The sequence below is a fragment of the Puma concolor genome, chromosome F2, assembly GCF_028749965.1.
Source record: "Puma concolor isolate L17-30 chromosome F2, mPumCon1.1.hap2, whole genome shotgun sequence".
In the NCBI taxonomy this organism is placed as follows: domain Eukaryota; kingdom Metazoa; phylum Chordata; class Mammalia; order Carnivora; family Felidae; genus Puma; species Puma concolor.
In genome coordinates, this window is record NC_141684.1 from 66508516 (window position 1) to 66533612 (window position 25097).

Sequence of the window (25097 nt, forward strand, 5' to 3'; positions counted from 1 at the left end):
TCTACTTGCATTTAATTTTTAACATTATTTCTATGCCACTTGTAAACAAAGTCAGGAAAAGAAAAGATTTCAGTAGTGACTATGATGGTTAATTTTATATGTCCACTTGGCTAGGCCATGTTGCCCAGACAGTTGGCCAAACATTATGGAGGGGTGCCTAGGCGGCTCAGTCAGTTAAGTGTGTGACTCTTGGTTTCCATTCAGGTGATGATCTCGTGGTTCGTGAGATGCAGACCTAAGACAGGCTTTGTGTGTGCTGACAGAACAGAGCCTGCTTGGGATTCTCTCTCTCCCTCTCTTTCTGCCACTCCTCTCTCCCAAAATAAACATTTTTTTTTTAATTTTTTTTTTTTAACGTTTATTTATTTTTGAGACAGAGCATGAATGGGGGAGGGTCAGAGAGAGGGAGACACAGAATCTGAAACAGGCTCCAGGATCTGAGCTGCCAGCACAGAGCCTGACACGGGACTCGAACTCACAGACCGCAAGATCATGACCTGAGCTGAAGTCGGCCGCTCAACCGACTAAGCCACCCAGGCGCCCCCAAAATAAACATTTTTAAAAAAAGACATTACTATGGATATTTCTGTGAGAGTGTTTTTCAGGTGAGATAAACATTTAAATTAGCAGACTTTGACTAAAGCAATCTGCCCTCCATAATGTGACTGGGCCTCATCCAATCAGTGGAAGGCCTTAACAAAGACTGACCTTCCTCAAGTGCGAAGGAATTCTGCCAACAGACAACTTCAGACTTAGAACTGCAACATCACCTCTTCCCTGGGTCATGAGTTTTGCGGCTTACCTTGCAGATATTAGACTTTCCAGCCTCCATATAATCACAAGCCAATTCCTTAAATATACATTTACTTACTTACACACACACACACACACACACACACACACACACCCTATTGGTTCTCTGAAAAACCCTGACAAATACAGTGACTTTTTTTTTAATTGCTGGATTTGAAGTAAAATTTATCTAAACTTAATCTAACATCTTATTCTTATCAAATTAATGAGATTTGATAGGAATTTGTTTTTCGTGTTTCTTTTAATTAGTGAAATTTTATCAAATAACTTATTGAAAATATTAAATTTTTTTGTTGTTGTTTACTTACTTAGAGAGACAGAAAAAAACAGCATATGAGCAGGGGAAGGCAGAGAGAGAGCGAGAGACAGAATCCGAAGCAGGTTCCAGGCTCTGAGCCATCTGCACAGAGCCCAACACAGGGCTCGAACTCATGAACCATGAGATCATGATCTAAGCCAAAGGTGGATGCTTGACAAACTAAACCACCCACGTGCCAGAAAATATTAAATTTCTCAATTGATTTCTTCCCTCTATGAATTTTGTTTTTTTTAATAAAGTTTCAACATTGCTACATTTAAAAGCCAACCTCTCTTCCAAGACACATACTCAGTAAATTTTCATGTAACATACTAAGCATCACCCATGTGCCAGATACTTTGCTGGTCTTGGGGAGATAAACAGATACATAAGTTTTTGCCCAAAGGTCCAGCATCTAGACAGTAAACAAGCAGGCATACAGTTTTAATATAACATAATAAGTGCTATATGACACCTTCTATATGCACCACACGTACCAGTTTGGTATACAATGAACTTTCTTTTCACCCAGAGATAAAGGCTGTTTAATTCAGTTTTATGCCCAAGTCTAGGCTGCCCCTTTTAACTCAAATTTCAGTTTCCTTTTTAGAGTATAACAGGGTCTTCACTATTTACAAGTTATTTCTGAGCTGCAAAAATTCTCTCCCCATGTTTCCCTCTGTATTATCATGTTTCCCCCTATATTCCCCCATTCAATCACAGCTGCCACAATTAGACAGAAGGGTAAGGACAACTTTTTCTTGCATCTGCAATAAAAACCTTAGCAGCAGACAGTAACTGCTCCAGGTCTGTCAAATAGATGCATTCCATTGCTTTTTAATCTCGAAAGGTTATGGCTATGTCCCCATACTATAAATCACAAAGGTAGTATTTTCAAAAGAGAACAGGATCTAAGCTACCACGTGGAAAAGAAGAAAGGGCTATATACACACGTATACAGTCTAATCATGAAATTATATACAAGATACTGCTTATCAAGAGAGACTGGACAACAGGGTTGGGAGGGTCACAATTTCCATGTTATATTGTTTTGTACTCTTTAAAATCATTTTGCCATATGCAAATTTTACTTAATATAAAATTCTTTTTATGAAACTCAAAGCAATGCTTTTTATATTCACCATTTGAACCAGATAATACATTTCAAAAGCAATGTAGTATCTATCTATGGATGTTGGGTCAAAAATATGTATATAAAAAACAATGTTGAAAATACTGGCTATATTATGTCAACTATTAAAAATGTCTTCCAGGATATAAAGCATTAAAATCAAAGCAATAATGCTCAACCTAAGGTAAAACACTCAACTTCTCTAAGAAAGAGAAAAGAGAAAGATGAAATTTAACTGAAGTACATAGATCTACACTTAAAAAGTTAATGACTTAAAAGTTAACTGACTTCAGCTCAGGTCACGATCTCACAATTTGTGAGTTCGAGACCTGCATTGGGCTGTGTGCTGGCAGCTGAGAGCCTTGAGCCTGCTTCAGATTCTGTCTCCCTCTCTCTCTCTCTGTGCCCCACTCCTGCTCACACTGTCTCTCTCTCAAAAATAAATTTTAAAAATTTTTTTAAAAAGTTAGTGAAAGCATTTCTTAATAGTAATAGTTATTAAATAATGAGTTAGTAAAAGTTGAATTTCTTTTAATTATAAAATGATTAATATGCCTAGAAATGGTGTAGGAAGATAGAAAATACAATTTGCTTTTACAGATCGTTTTCAGCTAGCTAACTCTCACATTTCACTAAACCTGAGTTACTCTAACAAAGTCTTTACAAAGGACATAATTTTATCAGCTTATATAGAGTAAGCCATGTACATGCTACATAGAATAAAGAATTTTGCTAGCCTTTATTTCGGGTTCCTGGGAAGTAACTTCTAAATCCTTGGAATATTCCAAGTGATGGGAGTGTTTTTGTTATTCATGGTAGGTTCTGCAACCCATATCCAATAGTTTATACTAATATGCTAACTCACGGTGAGCTCCTCTATAGTTTAGTGAAGAGATGACATAGATGGGAGCTGGTCACACCAGAAAGACCACACCAGAAAGATGTGGTTAAGAGGGTTAGACCTCTAAGCCATCTGACATCAGCCAGATCTCTGGGGAAAGTTGGGAGTATGGAGTCTGAGCCACATAGGCAATGCAGTATCAATAAAAACTCCGGACACTGAAACTCAGGTGAGAGTGGCACAACAGTAGTGATGTGCCAGGGGGGTGATACAATCCCTGAGACTGGTAAAAGGTACATTTGGACCCTCCCAGACCACATGCTACACATTGCCCCCTTTGGCTGGTTCTGATTTGTAGCATTATGCTACAATACAACTGTAATCATTAAGTATAGCACTTTCCTGAGTTCTGCAAGTCATTTTAGTGATTTATCACATTTGACAGTGTAATGGAAACCCCATATTTATAGCCAGAATAGAGGATGGCTTGAGGACCCCAATACTAGCAGCTGATGTCTAAAATAAGAGAAGTCTTGTGGAGGGCTGTGCCCTTAATCTGTGAAGTTTGGTCCAACTCTGGGTAGCTGGTATTAGAAGTCACTGTAATGCCTCTCAAATACTTTTGTGAGAGATATACAATGAGAATGCAAGAATGAGCCACGTGGATAAGCATTACCCATAAATATTACCACTAACACAAATGAATTTACAAAAAATCAGAAAATGCTTATGATAGCTGTACTATGAGCTATCAGTAGATTTTCACTGGCTAGAACGAATATTGCCAGTATATTACTAATAACTACTATGCTTAATTACTTATTCAAAGTATGGTGTCAAATACATTTCACTGAATATGTAATTTCTAAATATGACCTTTTTTAGACCAGTTTGTGTTATAAGTCCTATCTGAGACCATGTGAGAAAACTCTCCATTGCCAAATTATTTTCCATTTTCCCACTGTGAAAAACTACGTATTTGGTGTTCTTTCCAGTTTTATTGAAAAATAATTGACATATATCACTGTGTAAATTTAAGACATATAGCTTGATTATTTGATTTATATATATTATAGAATAATTACCACAATAGGTTCTGCTAACATCCATCTGCGTGTATAGATAAAATGAAAAGGCAAGAAAAAAAGAAAAGCTTATTCCTTTTGATGAGAACTCTTAGGACTTACTTTCAACATATTTCCTATAGATTACAGAGCAATATTAGCTAAAATCATCATGTTATACATTATTTCCCTAGTACTTATATACATTATAAGTACCTTTTGACCACCTTCCAACAATCTATCCTACCTCCACCCTTCTTCACCTCTGGAAACCACATGTCTGATCTTTTTTTCTGAGTTTGGTTTTGTTTTCTGTTTAGATTCCACATGTGAGATCATACATTATCTTTTCTTTCTCTGACTTACTTCACTGAGCATAATGTCTTCAACCGACCAACAGTGTGCAAGGGTTCCATGCCAGCATTTGTTAACTCAGTCTTTTTTTTTTTTTAATCATTTTCTTAAGTTTATTTCTTTATTTTGAGAAAGAGAGAGTGCATGCATGCAGGGAAGGGGCAGAGAGAGAGGGAGAGAAAAAAATCCCAAGCATAGAGCCCACCACAGGGCTCAATCCTACAAACCATGAGATCACGACCTGAGCCAAAATCAAGATTCAGACACTTAACCAACTGAGCCACCCATGTGCCCCCTTTTATTTCTGTCTTTTTGATGACAGCCAATGTAACAAGCATGACATGATCTCTTTGTAGTTTTAATTTGCATTTCCCTAACGACTAGTGACGTTGAACATCTTTTCACGTGCATTTGGTCTAATTTTTAAGACCAAAATTATTCAAGCAAGAAGTCAGTAACTGAATGCTGATAAGCTATAAAATTAGTCAAATTATATATTATTCTTTAATAAGATTCAATGTGCATCAAAATAATTGTTTCAGGGGCGCATCGGTGGCTCAGTCAGTTGAGCGACCGACTTTAGCTCAGGTCATGATCTCATGGTTTGTGAGTTCGAGCCCCGTGTCGGGCTCTGTGCTGACAGCTCAGAGCCTGGAGCCTGCTTCTGATTCTGTGTCTCCCTCTCTCTCTGCCCTTCCCCCACTCATGCTCTGTCTCAGAAATAAACATTAAAATTTTTTTTTAAATAAATAAATAATAATTGTTTCAGTTGGCAACAAAGGAAACATTCCATGAAAATTCAATTCTACATACCCAACAGAATAGTTTATTTTTGCAATGGGGACCTTCATTTATTCAAAATATCTTAAGGGGTGCCTAGGTGGCTCAGTTGATTAAGCTTCCACTCTTGGTTTAGTCTCAGGTCACGATCTCATGGTTCATGAGATCAAGCCCCGCACTGGACTCAGGCTTAGCCTAGGCACTGACAGCACAGAGCCTGCTTGCGATTCTCTCTCCCCACTTCTCTCTCTCTCTCTCTCTCTCTCTCTCTCTCTGCCCCTCCCCAAGTCATGTCTGCACACGTTCTCTCTCTCTCAAAATAAATAAACATTTTTTAAAAATATTTTCCTTAAACACTGAAGTGCCAGGCACTGTGCTAAGTAGCAAATATACAATGGCAGGCAAGCTGGCATACCACTGCAATACAAGAGAGCTGAATAAGTTCAAAATTACACTTTATGGGGAAAACCAATGTGACAGAAACACAAAGCATGAAGAGCCACACAATCTGGGAAAAAGAATAAAAGGATAAAATTATACAGGAAACAAGAATACATTAAGGGTTTGAAGCAAAGACTAACATGATTCTAGATGTTTTTTGAAAGGACATTAAAGAGCAGTGCAGAGACTTAGTTGGGGGGCTGGGGAGGTTAGACCAGAAACCAAAAAGAACACTAGAAAAAAATCTGATGAGAGACAACGTAAGCCCACATAAAACAATGTTTATGGCATTAGAGAAAGGTAAATTTATTTTTAAATTTAGGTAGTAGAATCAACCAGACTTGTGTAATTACTTGCTGTGGGAGGCAAAGGGAACACAGAAGTCAAGGATGACGAGGTAGCCAGCTATCTCACTGGAATACCAGAAAGTTTGAGAAGAATCAAGGTAATTTTGCACATGTTACTTGTGAGGCCATGACATCCAAGTACAGATATCCAATAGGAAATTAGATATATGGGTCTGGAGTTCAATTTTAAAAAATCAGGATTGGGGCGCCTGGGTGGCGCAGTCGTTTAAGCATCCGACTTCAGCCAGGTCACGATCTCGCGGTCCGTGAGTTCGAGCCCCGCGTCAGGCTCTGGGCTGATGGCTCAGAGCCTGGAGCCTGTTTCCGATTCTGTGTCTCCCTCTCTCTCTGCCCCTCCCCCGTTCATGCTCTGTCTCTCTCTGTCCCAAAAATAAATTTAAAAAGTTGAAAAAAAAAAAATCAGGATTGGAATACAGACTTATCAGTTATGAACAGACTGATAGCATGTAAAATCTTTGAGTGGATGAGGTCAGTCAGAGAGTATATGAAATGAAAAGAAGGCATAGGACACAGGCCTAAGGAATATCAATTAAGGAATAGGCAGAAGTTATGGTCTTGAAACTAGACCTTTTTATTTTCCTATTTTAAGTTTGAGAGAGAACGTCAGCTAAAGAGGGGCAGACAGGGTGAGAGAGCATCCCAAGCAGGCTCCACGCTGTCAGCACCAAGGCCTAGTTCGAGCCCGAGCCCGAGCCTGAACCCAAGCCCACCAAGGGGCTCGATCTCATGAACCTCGAGTTCATGACCTGAGCCAAAAGCAAGAGCCGAATGCTTAACCAATTGAACCACCCAGGTGCCCCTCGAAATTAGACTTTAAAGTCTCAATCATTTGTTTTTTTATTTTTTTATTTTTATTTTTACATTTATTTTTGAGAAACAGAGTGAGACAAAGCGTGAGCAGGGGAGGGGCAGGGAGAGAAGAAGACACAGAATCTGTAGCAGGCTCCAGGCTCTGAGCAAGCAGTCACCACAGAGCCTGATGCGGGGCTCAAACCCACAAACTGTGAGATCATGACCTGAGCTGAAGTCCAATGCTCAACCGACTGAGCCACCCAGGTGCTCCGAACTCTCAATCATTTGTGCATGTAATAAAAAATAACTTTTCAATTCTTAATATAATTCTCAAAACCTACACTTAAAAAAATAGGAGATCACAAAGTAAATGTTTATCATGCACCACTTATGTGCCAGTCAGCTTTTCCTGCCACAATAACTTTTTAAAATAGATGCCAATTACTAAGATAAGGCAAGAGAGAGCTTAAATAACCTGTGCCAGGTCATAACCCAGAATGCCACAGTGATTCTGTCTAACCTTACTGTATAAGAAAATCTTATTAAGCTTAAAAAATTATTTTTTGCAATAATCAAAATTTCACTTCATAAAACTTTAGGGTGAGAAGACAATCCAACATTTTTATATTAAAGATAAGGAAATTGAGGTCCTTGGAGATAAACAAATTTAACCAAAATATAATACAGTACTTAAATTTAGAAAGACCTTGAACATGAAATACAAATCAAAACCATGATAAAATACCATCTCATACCTGTCAGAATGGCTAAAATTAACAACACAAGGGGTACCTGGGTGGCTCAGTCAGTTAAGTGACCAATTCTTGATTTTGGCACTCAGGTCATGATGTCAGTTCATGAGTTCAGGCCCCACGTGGGGCTCTGTGTTGACATCGCAGAGCTTGCCTGAGATCCTCTGTCTCCCTCTCTCTCTCTGCACCTCCCCTGCTTGCTCGCTCACTCTCTAAACTAAATAAACATTTAAAAAGAAAAAAAAACAAACACAAGACACAACAGGTGTTGGCAAGGATGTGAAGAAAGGGGAACCCTCTTGCACTGTTGGTGGGAAAGCAAACTGGTGCAGCTACTCTGGAGAACAGTATGGAGGTTCCTCATAAGGTTAAAAATAGAACTACCTTGCAATCCAGCAAGTGTACTACTAGGTATTTACCCACAGGATACAAAAATATTGATTCAAAGCGGTACATGCACTCCGATGTTTATAGCAGTATTACCAACAATAGCCAAACAATGGAAAAAGCCCAAGGGTCCATCAACTGCTAAATAGATGAAGAAGTTGTGATGTATGTATACACAGACACACACACACACACAGACGCACACAATGGAATATTGCTCAGCCATCAAAAAGAATGAAATCTTGCCATTTGTAACAAGATGGATGGAGCTGGAGTATATTACGATAAGCAAACTAAGTCAGTCAGAGAAAGACAAATAGCATATGAATTCACTCATGTGGAATTTAAGAAACAAAACAGATGAATATATGGGGGGTAGAGAGAGAAAGAGAGAAGGAGGGAGGGAGGGAAACAAACCGTAAGAGACTCTTTCTTAAATTTTTTTTAAGTCTATTTATTCGGGGGGTGGGGGGGGGGGGGAGGCATGGCAGGCAGAAAGAGAGAGAATACCAAGCAGGCTCCACACTGTCAGTGCAGAACCCCACAAGGGGCTCAAACCCACTAAACGTGACACCATGGTGTGAGCCGAAATCAAGAGTCAGACAGTTAATAAACTGAGTCACCCAGGAGACTCTTAAAGATAGAGAACAAACTGAGGGTTGATGGAGGGAGGTGGGTGAGGGATGGACCAGATGGGTGATGGTTATCAGGAGGACACTTGTTATGATGAGCACTGGGTGTTGTACTGAATTCTATTCCTGAAATGAATATTGCACTGTATGTTAATTAAGTAGAACTTAAACAGTGAAACAGAAAAAATAAACTCATTTGTATTTAAAATAAAATAAATGATCCTGAAGAGTCAAAGCAAACTTGAGAAAGATAAACAAAGCTGAAGGTATCACAATCCCAGATTTCAAGATATACTACAAAGCTGTAAGGTACTGGTACAAAAATAGACACATAGATAAATGCAAAAGAATAGAGCATCCAGAAGGAAGCCCACACTTAAATGGTCAATTTATGACAAAAGAGAGGTGCCTGGGTTGCTCAGTCAGTTGAGTGTCCAACTCTTGGTCTCAGCTCAGGTCTTGATCTCAAGGTCATGAGTTCAAGCCCCACACTGGGCTCCATGCTGAGTGCATACATACTTAAAAATATGTATATAGATATATGACAAAAGAGTCAAAAATATACAATAGGGAACAGATAATCTCTTCAATAAATAGTGTTGGGAATATAGGACAGCTAAATGCAAAAGAATGAAAGTGGATGACTTTCTTACACTATACACAAAAATAAACTCAAAATGGATTAAGACCTAAAGGTGAGACCTAAAACCATAAAAGTCCTAGAAGAAAACATAGGCAACAATCTCTCTGACACTGGTCTTATCATCATTTTTCTATATATGCTTCCTGAGGCAAAAAAACAAGAGCAAAACTAAAATACTGGGAATACCCTAAAATAAAAACCTTTCGCACAGCAAAGGAAACCATCAAAAAAACAAGACAACCCACTGAATAGAAGACATTTATAAATGATTCACCCAGTAAGAGACTTACTTTCTGAAATATATAAAGACCTACACAACACCAAAAGAACAAATAATCTGGTTAAAAAATGAGACGACATGAACATTTTTCCAAAGAAGACATAAAGGTGACTAACAGACAGATGAAAAGATGCTCAACATGACTAATACACAGGGAAATGCAAATCAAAACCTTACACCTGTCAGAATAACTACAATCAAAATAAACACAATAAACAACAAGTGTTGGTGAGCATGTGGAGAAAAAGGAACGCTCATGAACTGTTTGTGGGAATGTAAATTGGTGTAACCACTGTATAAATCAGTATGGAGATTACCCCCAAAATTAAAACTAAATATAACATATGATCCAGTAATTTCATCACTGGTTATTTAACAAACAAAACAAAAACACCAATTTGAAAAGATATATCACCTCTGAACTTATTTCAGTATTATTTACAATAACAAGATAACGGAAGCAACCCAGTGTCCATCAATGTATAAAGAAGATACGGTTATATATATATATGGAACGGAATATTATTCAGTCATAAAAAATAAGATCTTGTGGGGCACCTGGGTGGCTCAGAGGATTAAGCTCCGGACTTTAGCTCAGGTCACCAATCTCACAGTTTGTGGGTTCAAGCCCCACGTTGGGCTCTGTGCTGACAGCTCAGAACCTGGAGCCTGCTTCAGATTCTATTTCTCCCTCCCTTTCTGCCCCTCCCCCACTCACACTCTGTCTCTCTCTCTCTCTCAAAAATATAGAAACGTTAAAAAAAATTTAAAAACAAATAAATAAATAAGATCTTGCCATTTGCAACATGGATGGACCTAGAGAGTATTGTGCTAAGTGAAATAAGTCAGAGAAAAATACCATATGATTTCACTTACATGTGAATCTAAAAAACAAAACAAACAAACAGAAGAAAAAAAGACTCTTAAACACAGCAAATAAACTGGTGGTTGCCAGAGGTGAGATGGATGAGGGTGGTGGGTAAAATAGATAAAAATCCAAATTTCCAGTCAAAAGTAAGTCACAAAGATGAAAAATACAGTATGGGGAATAGTCAGTAATACTACAATAATGTCATATGGTGACTATACTTATCATGGTGAGTAATGTACAAAATTGTTGAATCAATATGTTGCATACCTGAAATTAATAGAACACTATGTTATTTATACTTCAATAAAAAATTTCTAAATATTTTCATAACAAACCATAATCAAAGACTTAGTATAGTTGCAACATATTAACTTCTGCCCAATTGTAATAGGGTAACCAGTAATTAAAATGGTCATTCACCAAATTACATTTTGTATCCTCTAAGCATCCCTTTGATTTTTTAAATAAAAGTCCACCATTTTTATTCAATTAACACATTTCCCTCTCACACAGACACAAATTCAAGTTTTTCAATTAATTTTTAGTTATGTTATATATATATTTACTGCTATGATTTTGTAAATTATAAGGGAATATAATTTAAAATGGGCAGATGGTTCTCAGGATGTATTATATTTCATTTGTAGACAGTACAGTCATATGTAAGGTTCCAGAAAGGAAACAGTTACTGGGATTCTAAAGAAATCTTTTTTTCTGACAAGACAAAGCTCTTTCACAACAGCATGCTAATAATACTTTAAAATCAATTTAGCACACCTAATGACGTACCTAAGGAACTCCTGGTCTGTTGACTATTTGGTGGTATGTTTTCTTTGGCCATGGAAATTAATATTTTACTGTTTTCAGAAAGCTTCTCTGATGCCTTTCCCTGAAAGAGACACAATATTTACAAAAGTATGGGAAAATACACAAAATACACAATGTATCCCAATACTCTAATTAAATGACTTGAAAAACTATACAATACATCATGAACAAATTTAAGTGTGAGATTTGAGGAATTAACCAAAAGTATTAACACTGTGATAAATTCTAATTAAATCTTAGAATTCATTTATCAACTAATAGTCACTGAGTTCCTGCTACATAGTGTCCCAGGTACTGGAAACATGAATGAAAAAAACATAGGAGAATCTCAGCCATCATGGAGCTCAAACTATTCAGGGGACAAACAACAGACATAATAAATCATTAGACTATGTAATATACAAAGAGTAACTGGTAAAGGTTAAGGAAAAATAAAAATAGAGCATGGTATGAAGAGCCATAATGATGCAGGAGGAACTAAAAGACCTCAATGAGCATGATATTTGAACTAAGACTTAAAGATCATGATTTATGTACTATTTAATATTAAAAATTATAATAATGCTGTATTTAAAGCTATATAATAACCATTTTCAAACACTGTAACGTAGTCCTAAGTGGACAGTGGTTAAAACCATAGACTTTGGAGCTGGACATATGGTGATGGCAATTCTGAATCTATCACTATGTATAGCTGGACAAATTACTTAACCCTTTGGGTTTCACCTTCTTGACATTTATTTTGTAAAACAAAAATATTCCACCTACTTAATAGGGGTATTATGATTAAGTGAGATAATAACATGTAAAGTCCTTGACACAACTCCTTGACCACAGCAGCTCTTATGGAAAGAAGGCAAACTAGTATGGTTACGAGAACAGGCCTACAGTCAGGATGTCAGAAATCAAAGCCTACTTCTACCAACTCTATAACCTTAGTCTCATTACTTAACTTTCCCATGCCTTAGCTTACTTTTAGAAAATGACCATAACAACAGTATTTATCTCACAGATTCATGTGAATCATAAATTTAACTTCTTAAGACCAAGCCTCATTCCTGAAAGGAAAAAAACCTGCAACTAAGAATACTCTATCCAGCAAGGCTATCATTCAGAATAGAAGGAAAGATAGAGTTTTCCAGACAAGCAAAATTTAAAGGAATTCACTACCACTAAACCAGCCTGATAAGAAATGTTAAAGTGGAAAGGAAAGACCACAGCAGGAAAAGTAAGAAAGGGGAGCACCTGGGTGAATGTGTCGGTTGAGTGTCTGACTCTTGATTTGGGTTCAGGTCATGATCCCAGAGTCGTGGTATCAAGCCCAACTTCAGGGTCCATGCTAAGCATGCACCCTGCTTGAGATTCTCTCTCTTCCCCTCGGTCCCTCCCCACACTTGCATGTGCTCAAATTAAAATTTAAAAGGGGTGCATGGGTGGCTCAGTCAGTTAAGCCTCTGACATCTGCTCAGGTCATGATCACACAGTTCGTTTAGAGGCTGCTTCAGACCCTCTGTCCCTCTCCATCTGCCCCTCCCAGGCTTGTACTCTCAAAACTAAACAAACATTAGAAATAAATAAATAAAATATATAAATAAATAAACATTCAAAGAAAAATTTAAGGGGTGCCTGGGTGGCTCAGTCAGTTAAGCATTCAACCCTTGATCTCGGCTCAGGTCATGAGCTCCAGGTTTATGAGATTGAGCCCCTCATGGGGCTTGGGATTCTCTCTCTCTGCCCCTCTCCCACTGGCACAGGCACACTCTCTTTCTCAAAATAAATAAATAAACTTAAAAAAATTAAAAAGGAAAGTAGGAAAGGAAAACATTTCACAGGTACATAAACATAGTAAGACAGAATAAATCCTTATAAAACCAATATGGAGGTTAAAATACAAAAGCAGTAAAATCAAATATATCCATAAAACTCAGTCATGGAATTCACAAAACAGAAGGATATAAAGTATGACACCATATACCTAAAACATGGGGGAGGGGGAAGTAAAAATTTAGTGCTTTTATAATGGGTCCAAACTTAAGTGACCATTAACTTCATATAGACTGCTATATATGCAAGATATATATACACCTAATGGTAATCACACATCAAAACCAGTAACAGATACACAGGAAATAAAGAGAAAGGAATCCAAACATATCACAAGAAAACAGCTGTCAAATCACAAAAGAGAGCAAGAAAAGGAACAAAGAACTATAAAAATAACCATAACACAAGTAACAAAATGGCAACAAGTACATACCGATCAATAATTACTTTGAATGTAAATGTACTAAACATTCTAATTCAAAAGACACAGGTGACCAAATGGATAAAAAAGCACACAACATATGCTGCCTACAAGAGACTCATTTCAGACCTAAAGACCCATGCAGATTGAAAGTGAAGGGACTGAACAACATTTATCATGCAAATAGAAGTGAAAAAGAAAGATGGAGTAATGATACTTATATGGGACAAAACAGTCTTTGAAAAACAAAGACTGTAACAAGAGACAAAGAAGGACACTACATAATCATAAAGGGAATAATTCAACAGAAGGTATAACAATTGTAAATATTTCTGTACCCACCATAGGAGGACCCAAATACATAAAGCAGTTATTAACAAAATTATAGTATTATTAGTAGTATTGACAGTAATACTACTAATAGTAGGGGATTTTAACATGAACTTACAACAATAGGTAGATCACCCAGACAGAAAATCAACAAGAAAACAGTGGCTTCATAGGCACATTTAAACAGATGGATCAACAGATATATTCAGAACGTTCCATCCTAAAATAGCAGAATACACATTCATTTCAAGTGCACAGAGAACATTCTCCAGAATAGATCACATATTAGGCAACAAAATAAGACAACAAATTCAAAAAGACTGAGGTCATATCATCCATCTTTTCCAACCACAATGCTTTGAAACTAGAAAACAACCACAAGAAAAAAATCTGGAAAGAACACAAATACATGGAGGTTAAATAACGTGCTACTAAACAATGAATGGGTCACCCAAGAAATCAATGACAAAATCAAAAAGTACACGGAGACAAATGAAAATGAAAACACAATGGACCAAAATCTTTGGGATGCAGCAAAAGCTATTCTAAAAAGAAAGGATTTTAAGCAATACACAGCTACCTCAAGAAGCAAGAACAATCTCAAAAGAACAACTTAATCTTATATCTAAAGGAGACAGAAAAAGAACAAACAAAACCCAAACCAGTAGAAGAAGGAAATAATAAAGATCAGAGCAGAAATAAACAAAATAGAAACTAAAAAAAACCACACCAACAAACAAAACAAACAACAGAACAGATCAATGAGACCAGGAACTGGTGGCTCTTCGTAAAAATCAACAAAACATGGTAAACCTTTAGCCAGACTCACCAAAAAAAAAAAAAAAAAAAAAAAAAAAAAAAAAGGCTCAAATAAACAAAATCAGAAATGAAATAGATAACACCACAGAAATACAGAAGATTACAAGAAAATATGAAAAGTTATATGCCTACAAATTGGACAACCTAGAATAAATGGATAAATTCCCAGAAACATTTAGTGTTCCCAATCTGAATCAGGAAGACAGAGAAAATCTACACAGATCAATGAAATTGAATCAGTAATCAAAAAACTGCCACTAAACAAAAGTCCAGGACCAGACAGCTTCACAGGTGAATTCTACCATTTTAAAGAAGAGTTAATACCTTCTCTTCTTAAACTACTCTAAAAAATAGAAGAGGGAGAAAAGCTTCCAAATTCATTCTGTGAGGCCAGTATTACCCTGATGTCAAAGTCAGACAAAGGCCATACCAAAAAAAAAAAAAAAAAAAAAGGAACTACCAGCCCCTATCTCTGATGAACATAGATACAAATAACCTTAACAAAATATTAACATACGAAATCCAACAATACACTAAAAAAAAAATCATTCACCAAGATCACGTGAGCTTTATTCCTGGGATGCAAGGGTGGTTCAACATTCACCAATCAACACAATAATCAACAACAGAAAGGTTAAAACCATTATTATTTCAATACATGCAGAAAAAGCATTTGACAAAGTATAACATCCATTCATGCTAAAAACTCTCACCAAAGTAGGTTCAGAGGGAACATACCTCAACATAACGAAGGCCATATGTGAAAAACCCATAGCTAAAGTCATTAACAGGAAAAATTTGAGAGCTTTTCCCCTAATATCAAGACCAAAACATGGATGTCCATTCTCACCACTTTTATTCAACCTAATACTGGAAGTCCTAGCCACAGCAATCAGATAAGTGAAAGAAATCAAAAGCATCCAAATTGGTAAGGAAGTAAAACTATTTGCAGATGACATGATACTCTATATAGAAAACCCTAAAGACTCCACCAAAAAAAACTACTAAAACTGATAAATAAATTCTGTAAGGTTGCAGGATTAAAAAAAAAAAAAAACCAATATACAGAAATATGTTGCATTCCTATACACTAATAATGAAGCAAAAATCAAGAAAACAGTCCCCTTTACAAAAACGACACCAAAAATAACAAAATACCCAGGAATAAACTTAACCAAGGAGGTGAAAGACCTGTACTCTAAAAACTATAAAATACTGATGAAAGAAATTAAGGACAACAAAAAAAAAAATGGGAAAATATTCCACGCTCACTGATTGGAAGAATATTGTTAAAATGTCCATACAACCCAAAGCAATCTACAGATTTAATGCAATTTCTATCAAAACAGCAACAGTATTTTTCACAGAAATAGAACAAATAATCCTAAAATTTGCCTGGAACCACAAAAGACCCAAAGCATCCAAAGTAATCTTCAAAAAGAAGAAAACTAGAAATACCACAATCCCAGATTTCAACATATACTACAAAGCTGTAGCATCAAAACAGTATGGTAGTGGTACAAAAATAAACACACAGATCAACAGAACAGAATAGAGCCCAGAAATAAACTCACGCATATACAGTCAATTAATCTGCAACAGTAGCGACAAGAATACACAATGGGAAAAAGACAAACTCTTCAACAGATGGTGTTAGGAAAACCGGTCCGTAACCTGCAGAAGAATGAAACTGGATGGTCTTCTTATACCACATGCAAAAATAAACTCAAAATGGATTAAGACCTACATGTGAGACCTGAAACCATAAAACCCCTAGAAGAAAACACAGGCAATAAGCTCACTGACACTGGCATTAGCATCATTTTTCTAGATATGTGTCCTTTAGCAAGGGAAACAAAAGCAAAATTTAACTAATGAAACAACACCAAAATAATGAGCTTCTGCACAGTAAAGGAAACCATCAATGAAACAAAAAGACCACCCACCAAATGGGAGAAGGTAATTGCAAATGATACATCCTAGAAGAGGTTAATATCCAAAATATAAAAAGAACTTCTACCACACCACCAAAAAAGAAAAAAAAAATTCAATTTAAAAATGGGTAAAGGACTAGATACACATTTTTCCAAAGACATACAGATGGCCAACAGACACACAAAAAGATGCTCAGTATCACTAATCATCAGGGAAATGCAAATCAAAACCACGGTGAGATAACACCTTGCACCTATCAGAATGGCTACAATCAAAAATAGAAGAAATAAGCATTGGTGAGACTGGAGAAAAGGGAACCCTCATGTTCTGTTGGTGGAAATGCAAACTGGTACAGCCACTGTGGAAAATAGCATGGAGGTTCTTATATTTCCACTACTGGGTATTTACCCAAAGAAAATGAAAACATTAATTCAAAAGGATATATGCACCCCTGTACTTATTGCAGCATTATTTACAATAACAAGATATGGAAGCAACCCAAGCATCTATCCATAGATGAACAGATAAAGATATATACACACATACAAATATACATACATATATACACACAATGGCGTATAAATGGTGTATGTATCAGCCATAAAAAAGAATGAACTGTCACCATTTGCAACAACATAGATGAATCTAGAGGGTATTATACCAAGTGAAATAAGTCAAAGAAAGACAAATACTATAGGATTTCACTCATGTGGAATTTAAGAAACAAAACAAATAAAGAAGAGAAACAAAAAAACAGGTTCTTTATATAGAGAACTGGTGGTTGCCAGAGGGGAAATGGGTGGGGGTGAAGAACATTAAGAGTACACCTAGAGTGATGAGCACAGAGTGATGTACAGAACTGTTAAATCACTATATTGTACACCAGAAACTAATATAAAACTGTATTTTAATTATACTAGAATTTTTAAAATGAAGAGAATAAAATACAATAAAACTAAGCCTCTTCCACACATAGCATACAATAAATGTTAGCTATGTAAGTAACATTCCCTGATAATTAAAGTGTCAATGTTATTTATCATCTCAACCAGATGCCCATACCTTTGCCCAAGATAAACGCTAAACCAGATGAGACACAGGGTAACAGGTAACCCAGGACTGTCTTGGGCATACCAACATATATGGTTACTATGATTTCAGTGCACTATATGATAGACAGATTAATCTATATCCTGTATCTTATTAGTACACTGAACTCACAAAAGAAGGTGGCACATCTGTCCAGATGAGTGCTATGGAAGAGTTTAAAATAGTATCTAGCACAGTCTCAGTATTTACTGAGTGGATCAACCATTATTTCACCAAAACTAGGAAAACTTTAAGAAAGCTTTTTCAAGTACTGTTTTCAAGAACACTCAAAAAAATTCCTAATTTGAAAAGCAAAGATATCAAAATAAACTATTCTAATAAATTCACCTCTCAATTAAAAAAAGAAATTTAAGATCCTGATTTACTTAAAAGATACTTTTCATGTAGAATATGAAAACTTGTTTTTATAGTATCCTGAAAGTTCCCTGTACTAAAAGTAGTCTCCTTATTTTATGAAGCACAGCAATTATCAAGTAAAACCCTAATAAGAGAAAACAAACTGTGAGATACACCACAACAGAAAAACTGCATTCAAAATCAATGCAATCTTGTCCAGAGTCAGGCTCTCAGACTCAGAATGACAGGACCCAAACTAAAGTATGAAACAGAAGATTCTCACTCATAAAAGAGAATTTTTTACATTTACACAAGACTAATCTTCAGAGACAATTTTAGTGAAACATCTTGTAAGAAAATTAAGTTTACCTTCATTTCCATGTAAGGTGGATCACTTTCCAATTCTGCTTTGTCTTTGGCCAGTTTGGCTTTTCGCTCTTCAATAAATTCATCCAAATTATCAGCCATTTTGAAGATACTAAAAAAAACAAACTGAAAAAAAACTTAAATGAACACAGCCATACCACAATATTTTTAGGCTAATTAACAACATGGAGGCTTAACCCACATTTAATATTCAATGTCACTTACCAATTCAGTAATTCAAATAAGCTTGACCAAAACATGTCTGCCTGCTTCTCTCCCAAACCCACCCCAAAAACCAATGACATATATCAGAAAATTCTGAATACACACAACCACCATCATTTCTCTCTCACACACACATACACTGATCCAGGAGTCAAAGCACCTTTTTTTTAGCTTTTTAAAAACTATTCACAGGTAATTTCAAGTTAAGAAAAAACTTACAAATAAGAACAGCACAAAGAACACCCATCCTTTTTTTTTTTATTTTTTAATTTACATCCAAATTCATTAGCATATGGTATAATCGTGATTTCAGGAATAGATTCCAGTGATCCATCCCCTAAGTATAACACCCAGTGTTCATCACAACAAATGACTTCCTTAATGCCCCTTACCCATTTAACCAATCCCCCCGCCACAACCCTCCAGCAACCCTGTTTGTTCTCTGTATTCAAGAGTCTCTTAAGTTGTGTTCCCTTCCTTGTTTTTATATTATTTTTGCTTCCCTTCCCTTATGTTTATGTTTTGTATCAAAGTCCTCATATGAGTGAAGTCATGATACTTGTCTTTCTCCAATTTCACTTAGCATAATACCCACTAGTTCCATCCACAGAGTTGCAAAAGGCAAGATTTCATTCTTTTTGATTGCCACATAATACTCCATTGTATATATACACCACTTACTCTTTATCCATTCATCCATCAATGGACATTTGGGCTCTTTCCATACTTTGCTATTGTCAACAGCTCTGCTATAAACATTGGGACACATGTACCCCTTCAAAACAGCATACCTGTATCCCTTGGATAAATACCTAGTAGCGCAATTGCTAGGTCATAGGGTAGTTCTAGTTTTAATTTTTTGAGGAACCTCCATACATTTTCCAGAGTGGCTCACCAGTTTGCATTCCCACCAACAATGCAAAAGAGATCCTCTTTCTCCACATCCTCTCCAACTCTGCTGTTGCCTGAGTTGTTAATGTTAGCCATTCTGACAGGCCTGAGGTGGTATCTCATTGTGGTTTTGATTTGTATTTCCCTGACGATGAGTGATGTTGAGCATTTTTTCATGTGTCAGTTGGCCATCTGGATGTCTTCTTTGGAGAAGTGTCTATTTATGTCTTTTGCCCATTTCTTCACTGGATTATTTGTTTTTTGGGTGTTGACTTTGAGAAGTTCTTCATAGATTTTGGATACTAACCCTTTACCTGACATGTCACTTGCAAATATCTTCTCCCATCCTATCAGTTGCCTTTTTGTTTTGCTGATTGTTTCCTGCACTGTGCAGAAGCTTTTTATTTTGATGAGGTCCCAATAGTTCATTTTTGCTTGTTTCCCTTGCATCCGGAAACATGTCAAGTAAGAAGTTGCTGCAACCAAGGTCAAAGAGGTTTTTGCCTGCTTTCTCCTTGAAGATTTTAATGGCTTCCTGTCTTAAGTTTAGGTCTTTCATTCATTTTAAGTTTATTTTTGTGTATGGTGTAACAAAGCGGACCAGGTTCACTCTTCTGCATGTTTTCCCAGCACCATTTGAAGAGACTGTCTTTATTCCATTGGATATTCTTTCCTGCTTTGTCAAAGATCAGTTGGCCACACGTCTGGAGGTCTATTTCTGGGTTCTTTATTCTGTTCCATTGATCTAAGTGTTTGTTTTCGTGCCAGTACCCACTGTCTTGATTACAGCTTTGTAATACAGCTTGAAGTCTGGGATTGTGATGCCTCCAGCTTTGATCTTTTTCAGGATTGATTTGGCTATTCGGTATCTTTTCTGGTTCCATATATTTTAGGATTGTTTGTTATAGCTCTGTGAAGAAGGATGGTGTTATTTTGATAGGTACTGCAGTGAATATGTAGATTGCTTGGGTAGTAGCAACATTTTAACAATATTTGTTCTTCTTATCCAGGAGCATAGAATATTTTTCCACTTTTTTGTGTCTTCTTCAATTTCTTTCATAACCTTTCTATAGTTTTCAGTGTATCAACTTTTCACCTCTTCGGTTAGATTTATTCCTATATATTTTATGGGTTTTGGTGCAATTGTAAGGGAGATCATTCCTTGATTTCTATTGCATCATTATTGGTGTATAGGAATACAACGAATTTCTGTGCGTTGATTTTATATCCTGCAACTTTTTTGAATTCATGGATCACTTCTAGCAGTTTTTTGGTGGAATCTTTTGGGTTTTCCATATATAGTATCATGTCAACTGCGAATAGTGAAAGTTTGACCTCCTCCTGGCTGATCTGGATGCCTCTTATTTCTTTGTATTGTCTGATTGCTGAGACTAAGACTTCCAATACTATGTTGAATAACAGTGGTGAGAGTGGACATCCCTGTCGTGTTCCTGACCTTAGGGGGAAAGCTGTTTTTGCCCATCGAATGATATTAGCAGTGGGTCTTTCATATATGGCTTTTACGATCTTGAGATATGATCCTTCTATCCCTACTTTCCTGAGGTTTTTTATCAAGCAAGGATGCTGTATTTTGTCAAATGCTTTCTCTGCATCTACTGAGAGGATCACGTGGTTCTTATCCTTTCTTTTATTGATGTGATGTATCATATTGATTGTTTTGTGAATATAGAACCAGCCCTGTATCCAAGGTATAAATCCCACTTGGTCATGATGAATAACTCTTTTAACATATTGTTGGATCCAGCTGGCTAGTATCTTGTTGACGATTTTTGCATCCATGTTCATCAAGGAAGTTGGTCTGTAGTTCTCCTTTTTAGTGGGGTCTTTGTCTGGTTTTGGAATCAAGGTAATGCTGGCCTTGTAGAATGAGTTTGAAAGTTTTCCTTCCATACCTATTTTTTGGAACAGATTCAAAAGAATAGGTGTTAACTCTTCTTCAAATGTTAAATGTTTAAATCTTTCCCTGGAAAGCCATCCAGCTCTGGACTCTTGTTTTTTGGGAGATTTTTGATTACTAATTCGATTTCTTTACCAGTTATAGGTCTGTTCAAATTGTCTATTTCTTCTTGGTTCAATTTTGGTACTTTATATGTTTCTAGGAATTTGTCCATTTCTCCAGACTGCCCAATTTATTGGTGTATAAGTGCACATAATATTCTCTTATTATTGTTTGTAGTTCTACAGTGTTGGTTGTGATCTCTCCTTTCATTCATGGTTTTATTTATTTGAGTTCTTTCCTTTTTCTTTTTGATCAAACTGGCTAGGGGTTTGTCAATTTTGTTAATTATTTGAAAGAACGAGCTCCTGGTTTCAATGATCTGTTCTACTAGGGCTTTTTGGTTTTCATAGCATTGATTTCTGCTCTAATCTTTATTATTTCCTGTCTTCTACTGGTTTGGGGTTTTATTTGCTGTTCTTTTTCCAGCTCTTTAAGGTGTAAGGTTAGGTTGTGTATCTGAAACCTTTCTTCCTTCTTTAGGAAGGCCTCGATTGCTATATACTTCCCTCTTATGACTGCCTTTGCTGGATCCCAGAGATTTTGGGCTGTGGTGTTATCATTTTCATTGGCTGCCATGTACCTTTTAATTTCCTCTTTATCTTCTTGATTAGCCCATTCATTCTTTAGTAGGATGTTCTTTAGTCTCCAAGTATTCAGTCTTTCCAATTTTTTTCTTGTGGTTGATTTCGAGTTTCATAGTATTGTGGTCTAAAAATACGCATGGTATGATCTTGATCTTTTTGTACTTACTTAGGGCTGATTTGTGTCCCAGTATGTGATCTATTCTTGAGATGTTCCATGTGCACTCGAGAACAATGTGTATTCTGCTGCTTTAGGATGAAAAGTTCTCAATGTATCTGTTAAGTCCATCTTGTCCAGTGTGTCATTCAAAGCCATTGTTTCCTTGTTGATTTTCTACTTACATGATCTGTCTGTTGCTGTAAGTGGGATATTGAAGTCCCCTACTATTATGGTATTATTATCAATGAGTTTCTGTATGTTTGTGATTATTTATATATTTAGGTGCTACTACATTTAGAGCATAAATATTTACAACTGTTAGATGTTCTTGGTGAATAGACCCCTTAATTATGATATAATGCCCTTCTTCATCTCTTGTTAGTCTTTATTTTAAAATCTAGATTGTCTGATAGAAGTATGGCTACTCTGGCTTTCTTTTGGCAGCCATCAGCATGATAGATGTTTCTCCATCCCTGTTCTTTCACCCTGCAGGTGTCTTTAAATCTAAAATGGGTCTCTTGTGAGCAGCATATACATGAATCTTGTTTTCTTATCTGCTACCCTATATCTTTTGATTGGAGCACTTAGTCCAGACATTTAGAGTACTGAAAGATGTGAATTTATTGCCATTATGTTGCCTGTAGAGTTGGGAGTTTCTGGTGGTGTTCTCCGGTCCTTTCTAGTCTTTGTTGCATTTGGTCTATTTTGTTATTTTTCAACTTTTCTCCCTTCAGAGACCCCCCCTTAAAATTTCTTGCAGGGCTGGTATAGTTGTCACAAACTCCTTTAGTTTTTGTTTGGGAATCTTTTTCTATTTTGAATGACAGCCTTGCTGGATAAAGAATTCTTGGCTGCATAGTTTTTCCAATTCTGCACATTGAATATATCCTGCCACTCCATTCTGGCCTAACACGTTTCTGTGGATAAGTCTGCTGTGAACCTAATTGTCTTCCCTTGTAGGTTAAGGACTTTTTTTCCCTTGCTGTTTTCATGATTCTTTCCTTGCTTGAGTATTTTGTGAATTTGACCATGATGCCTTGTTGATGGTCGGTTTTTGTTGAATCTGATGAGAGTTCTCTGTGCTTCCTCGATTTTGATATCTGTCTTTCCCCATAGTAGTTAAGTTTTCTACAATGACTTGCTCACATAACCCTTCTACCCCTTTTTCTCTCTCTTCATCTTCTGGGACCCCTATGATTCGAATGTTATTCCTTTTTAATGAGTCACTGAGTTATCTAATTCTTATATTGTGCTCTTTTGCCTTAGTTTCCCTCTTATTTTTTTTCCACTTCATTATTCTCCGTAAGTTTGTTCTCTGTACCACTGATTAGTTGCTCTGCTTCATCCATCATTGCTGTCATGGCATCCATTCGAGATTGTATCTGTTATAGCATTTTAAATTTCATCCTGACTAGATTTTACTTCTTTTATCTCCGCAGAAAGGGATTCTATGCTTTTTTCAACCCCAGCTAGTATTCTTATTATGAGATTCTAAATTATGGTTCAGACATCTTGCTTGTATCTGTGTTAAGTCTCTGGCTGTCATTTCTTCCTGCTCTTTCTTTTGGGGTGAGTTCCTTCATCATCATTTTGAAGGAAGAAAAGGAATTAATAAAGTAGAAAGTAGTACATAATGTGAACTTCATTCTATTATTTACTTCCAAAAAGAACATCGATTATAAAATATGGTTTTAGCAAAATACATTCCAAACCAACAAAAGTTTATATAGTTAAGCCATTTTTAATTTGCTAATTGTGACAAAAGTTTTTTTGTAGTAAAAATTTAAAACAGCTCAACAGCAAACAGTAATTTTCATGTTTAAGAAAAGATCACTTCTGGGGTGCCTGGGTGACTCAGTTGGTTATGAATCCAACTTCAGGGGCACCCGGGTGGCTCAGTTGGTTGGGCATCCAACTTCGGCTGAGGTCATGATCTCATGGCTCATGAGTTCAAGCCCCACATCAGACTCTGTGCTGACAGCTCGGAGGCTGGAGCCTGCTCATGTTCTAGGTCTCCCTCTCTCTCTGCCCCCCCCCCCCCCCGCTCATGCTGTCTCTGTCTCTCAAAAATAAACATTAAAAAATTAAAAAATAAAAAGAATCCGACCAGCGCAGGTCATGATCTCATAGTTCATGGGTTTAAGCTCCACATCAGCTTCCCCTCCCCCACTCATATTCATTCTCTCTCTCTCTCTCTCTCTCTCTCTCTCTCTCTCTCCCTCCCTCCCTCCCTCAAAAAAAAAAAAACATTAAAAACAAAAAGCACTTCTTAAAATCCCCTAATTTCCCTAAATATTTTATGTCTAATAGAAATAAAAGATGATGGGATATTTACTTTGAAGCAGAATTTTATACAAAATTTAAGCAGAAATGTCATTATCCAAAAAAACACAAAGGTAACCTGAGTAATCTAAGGTCTCCACATAATACTATTAACAATTATCACTCTTGAGTACATAAATTTCCCTTTAGTATAATATTTTACCATCCATTACAAATTCTAGAATTGATTTTATGTAACCATAGTAATATTTTTTAACAATGGTTGTGTGTATAACACATGACATAACTACAGCACCAGATTTATTACATATGTTTAATCATTTATTTTGTTCCACTATCTGATTAAAATACAGTATCTTTAAATTAAATTGAAAAGCCAAGGCAAGCTTTCTCCTGCAAATGCCCTCCAAATACCACCAGGAACATTTTTGTGGTTAAACTCGTTGGGTTTATTATTACTCATTGCATCAAGGGATGCATCCTAGATATCCACCATGAGGAACTCTGGAGTATCTAAGTA

The 25097-nt window shown here is 36.4% G+C and overlaps 1 protein-coding gene and 1 non-coding gene across 10 annotated transcripts in view; both read right to left on the reverse strand.

Annotated features, from left to right (window-relative positions):
- Positions 1 to 18567, reverse strand: part of CSPP1 (centrosome and spindle pole associated protein 1) — a 153260-nt gene extending 134693 nt beyond the window's left edge. For all 9 annotated transcript variants that reach the window (XR_015246755.1, XR_015246756.1, XM_086695380.1 and 6 more), the window contains exons 1-2: positions 18421 to 18567; positions 11238 to 11337 (exon numbers count right to left, since the gene is read on the reverse strand). Coding sequence is in view for 7 of the 9 variants with exons in the window: in XM_086695380.1 (XP_086551506.1) it covers positions 11238 to 11337; positions 18421 to 18519 (199 nt within the window). In the remaining 2 variants the exon portion in view is untranslated. The remainder of the gene's footprint in view (positions 1 to 11237; positions 11338 to 18420) is intronic.
- On the reverse strand, positions 1809 to 1937 carry LOC112859802 (small nucleolar RNA SNORA31). Its single transcript, XR_003223539.1, has one exon. It is a non-coding gene; the product is annotated as a small nucleolar RNA SNORA31 (small nucleolar RNA).
- Positions 18568 to 25097: the final 6530 nt, after the last annotated feature.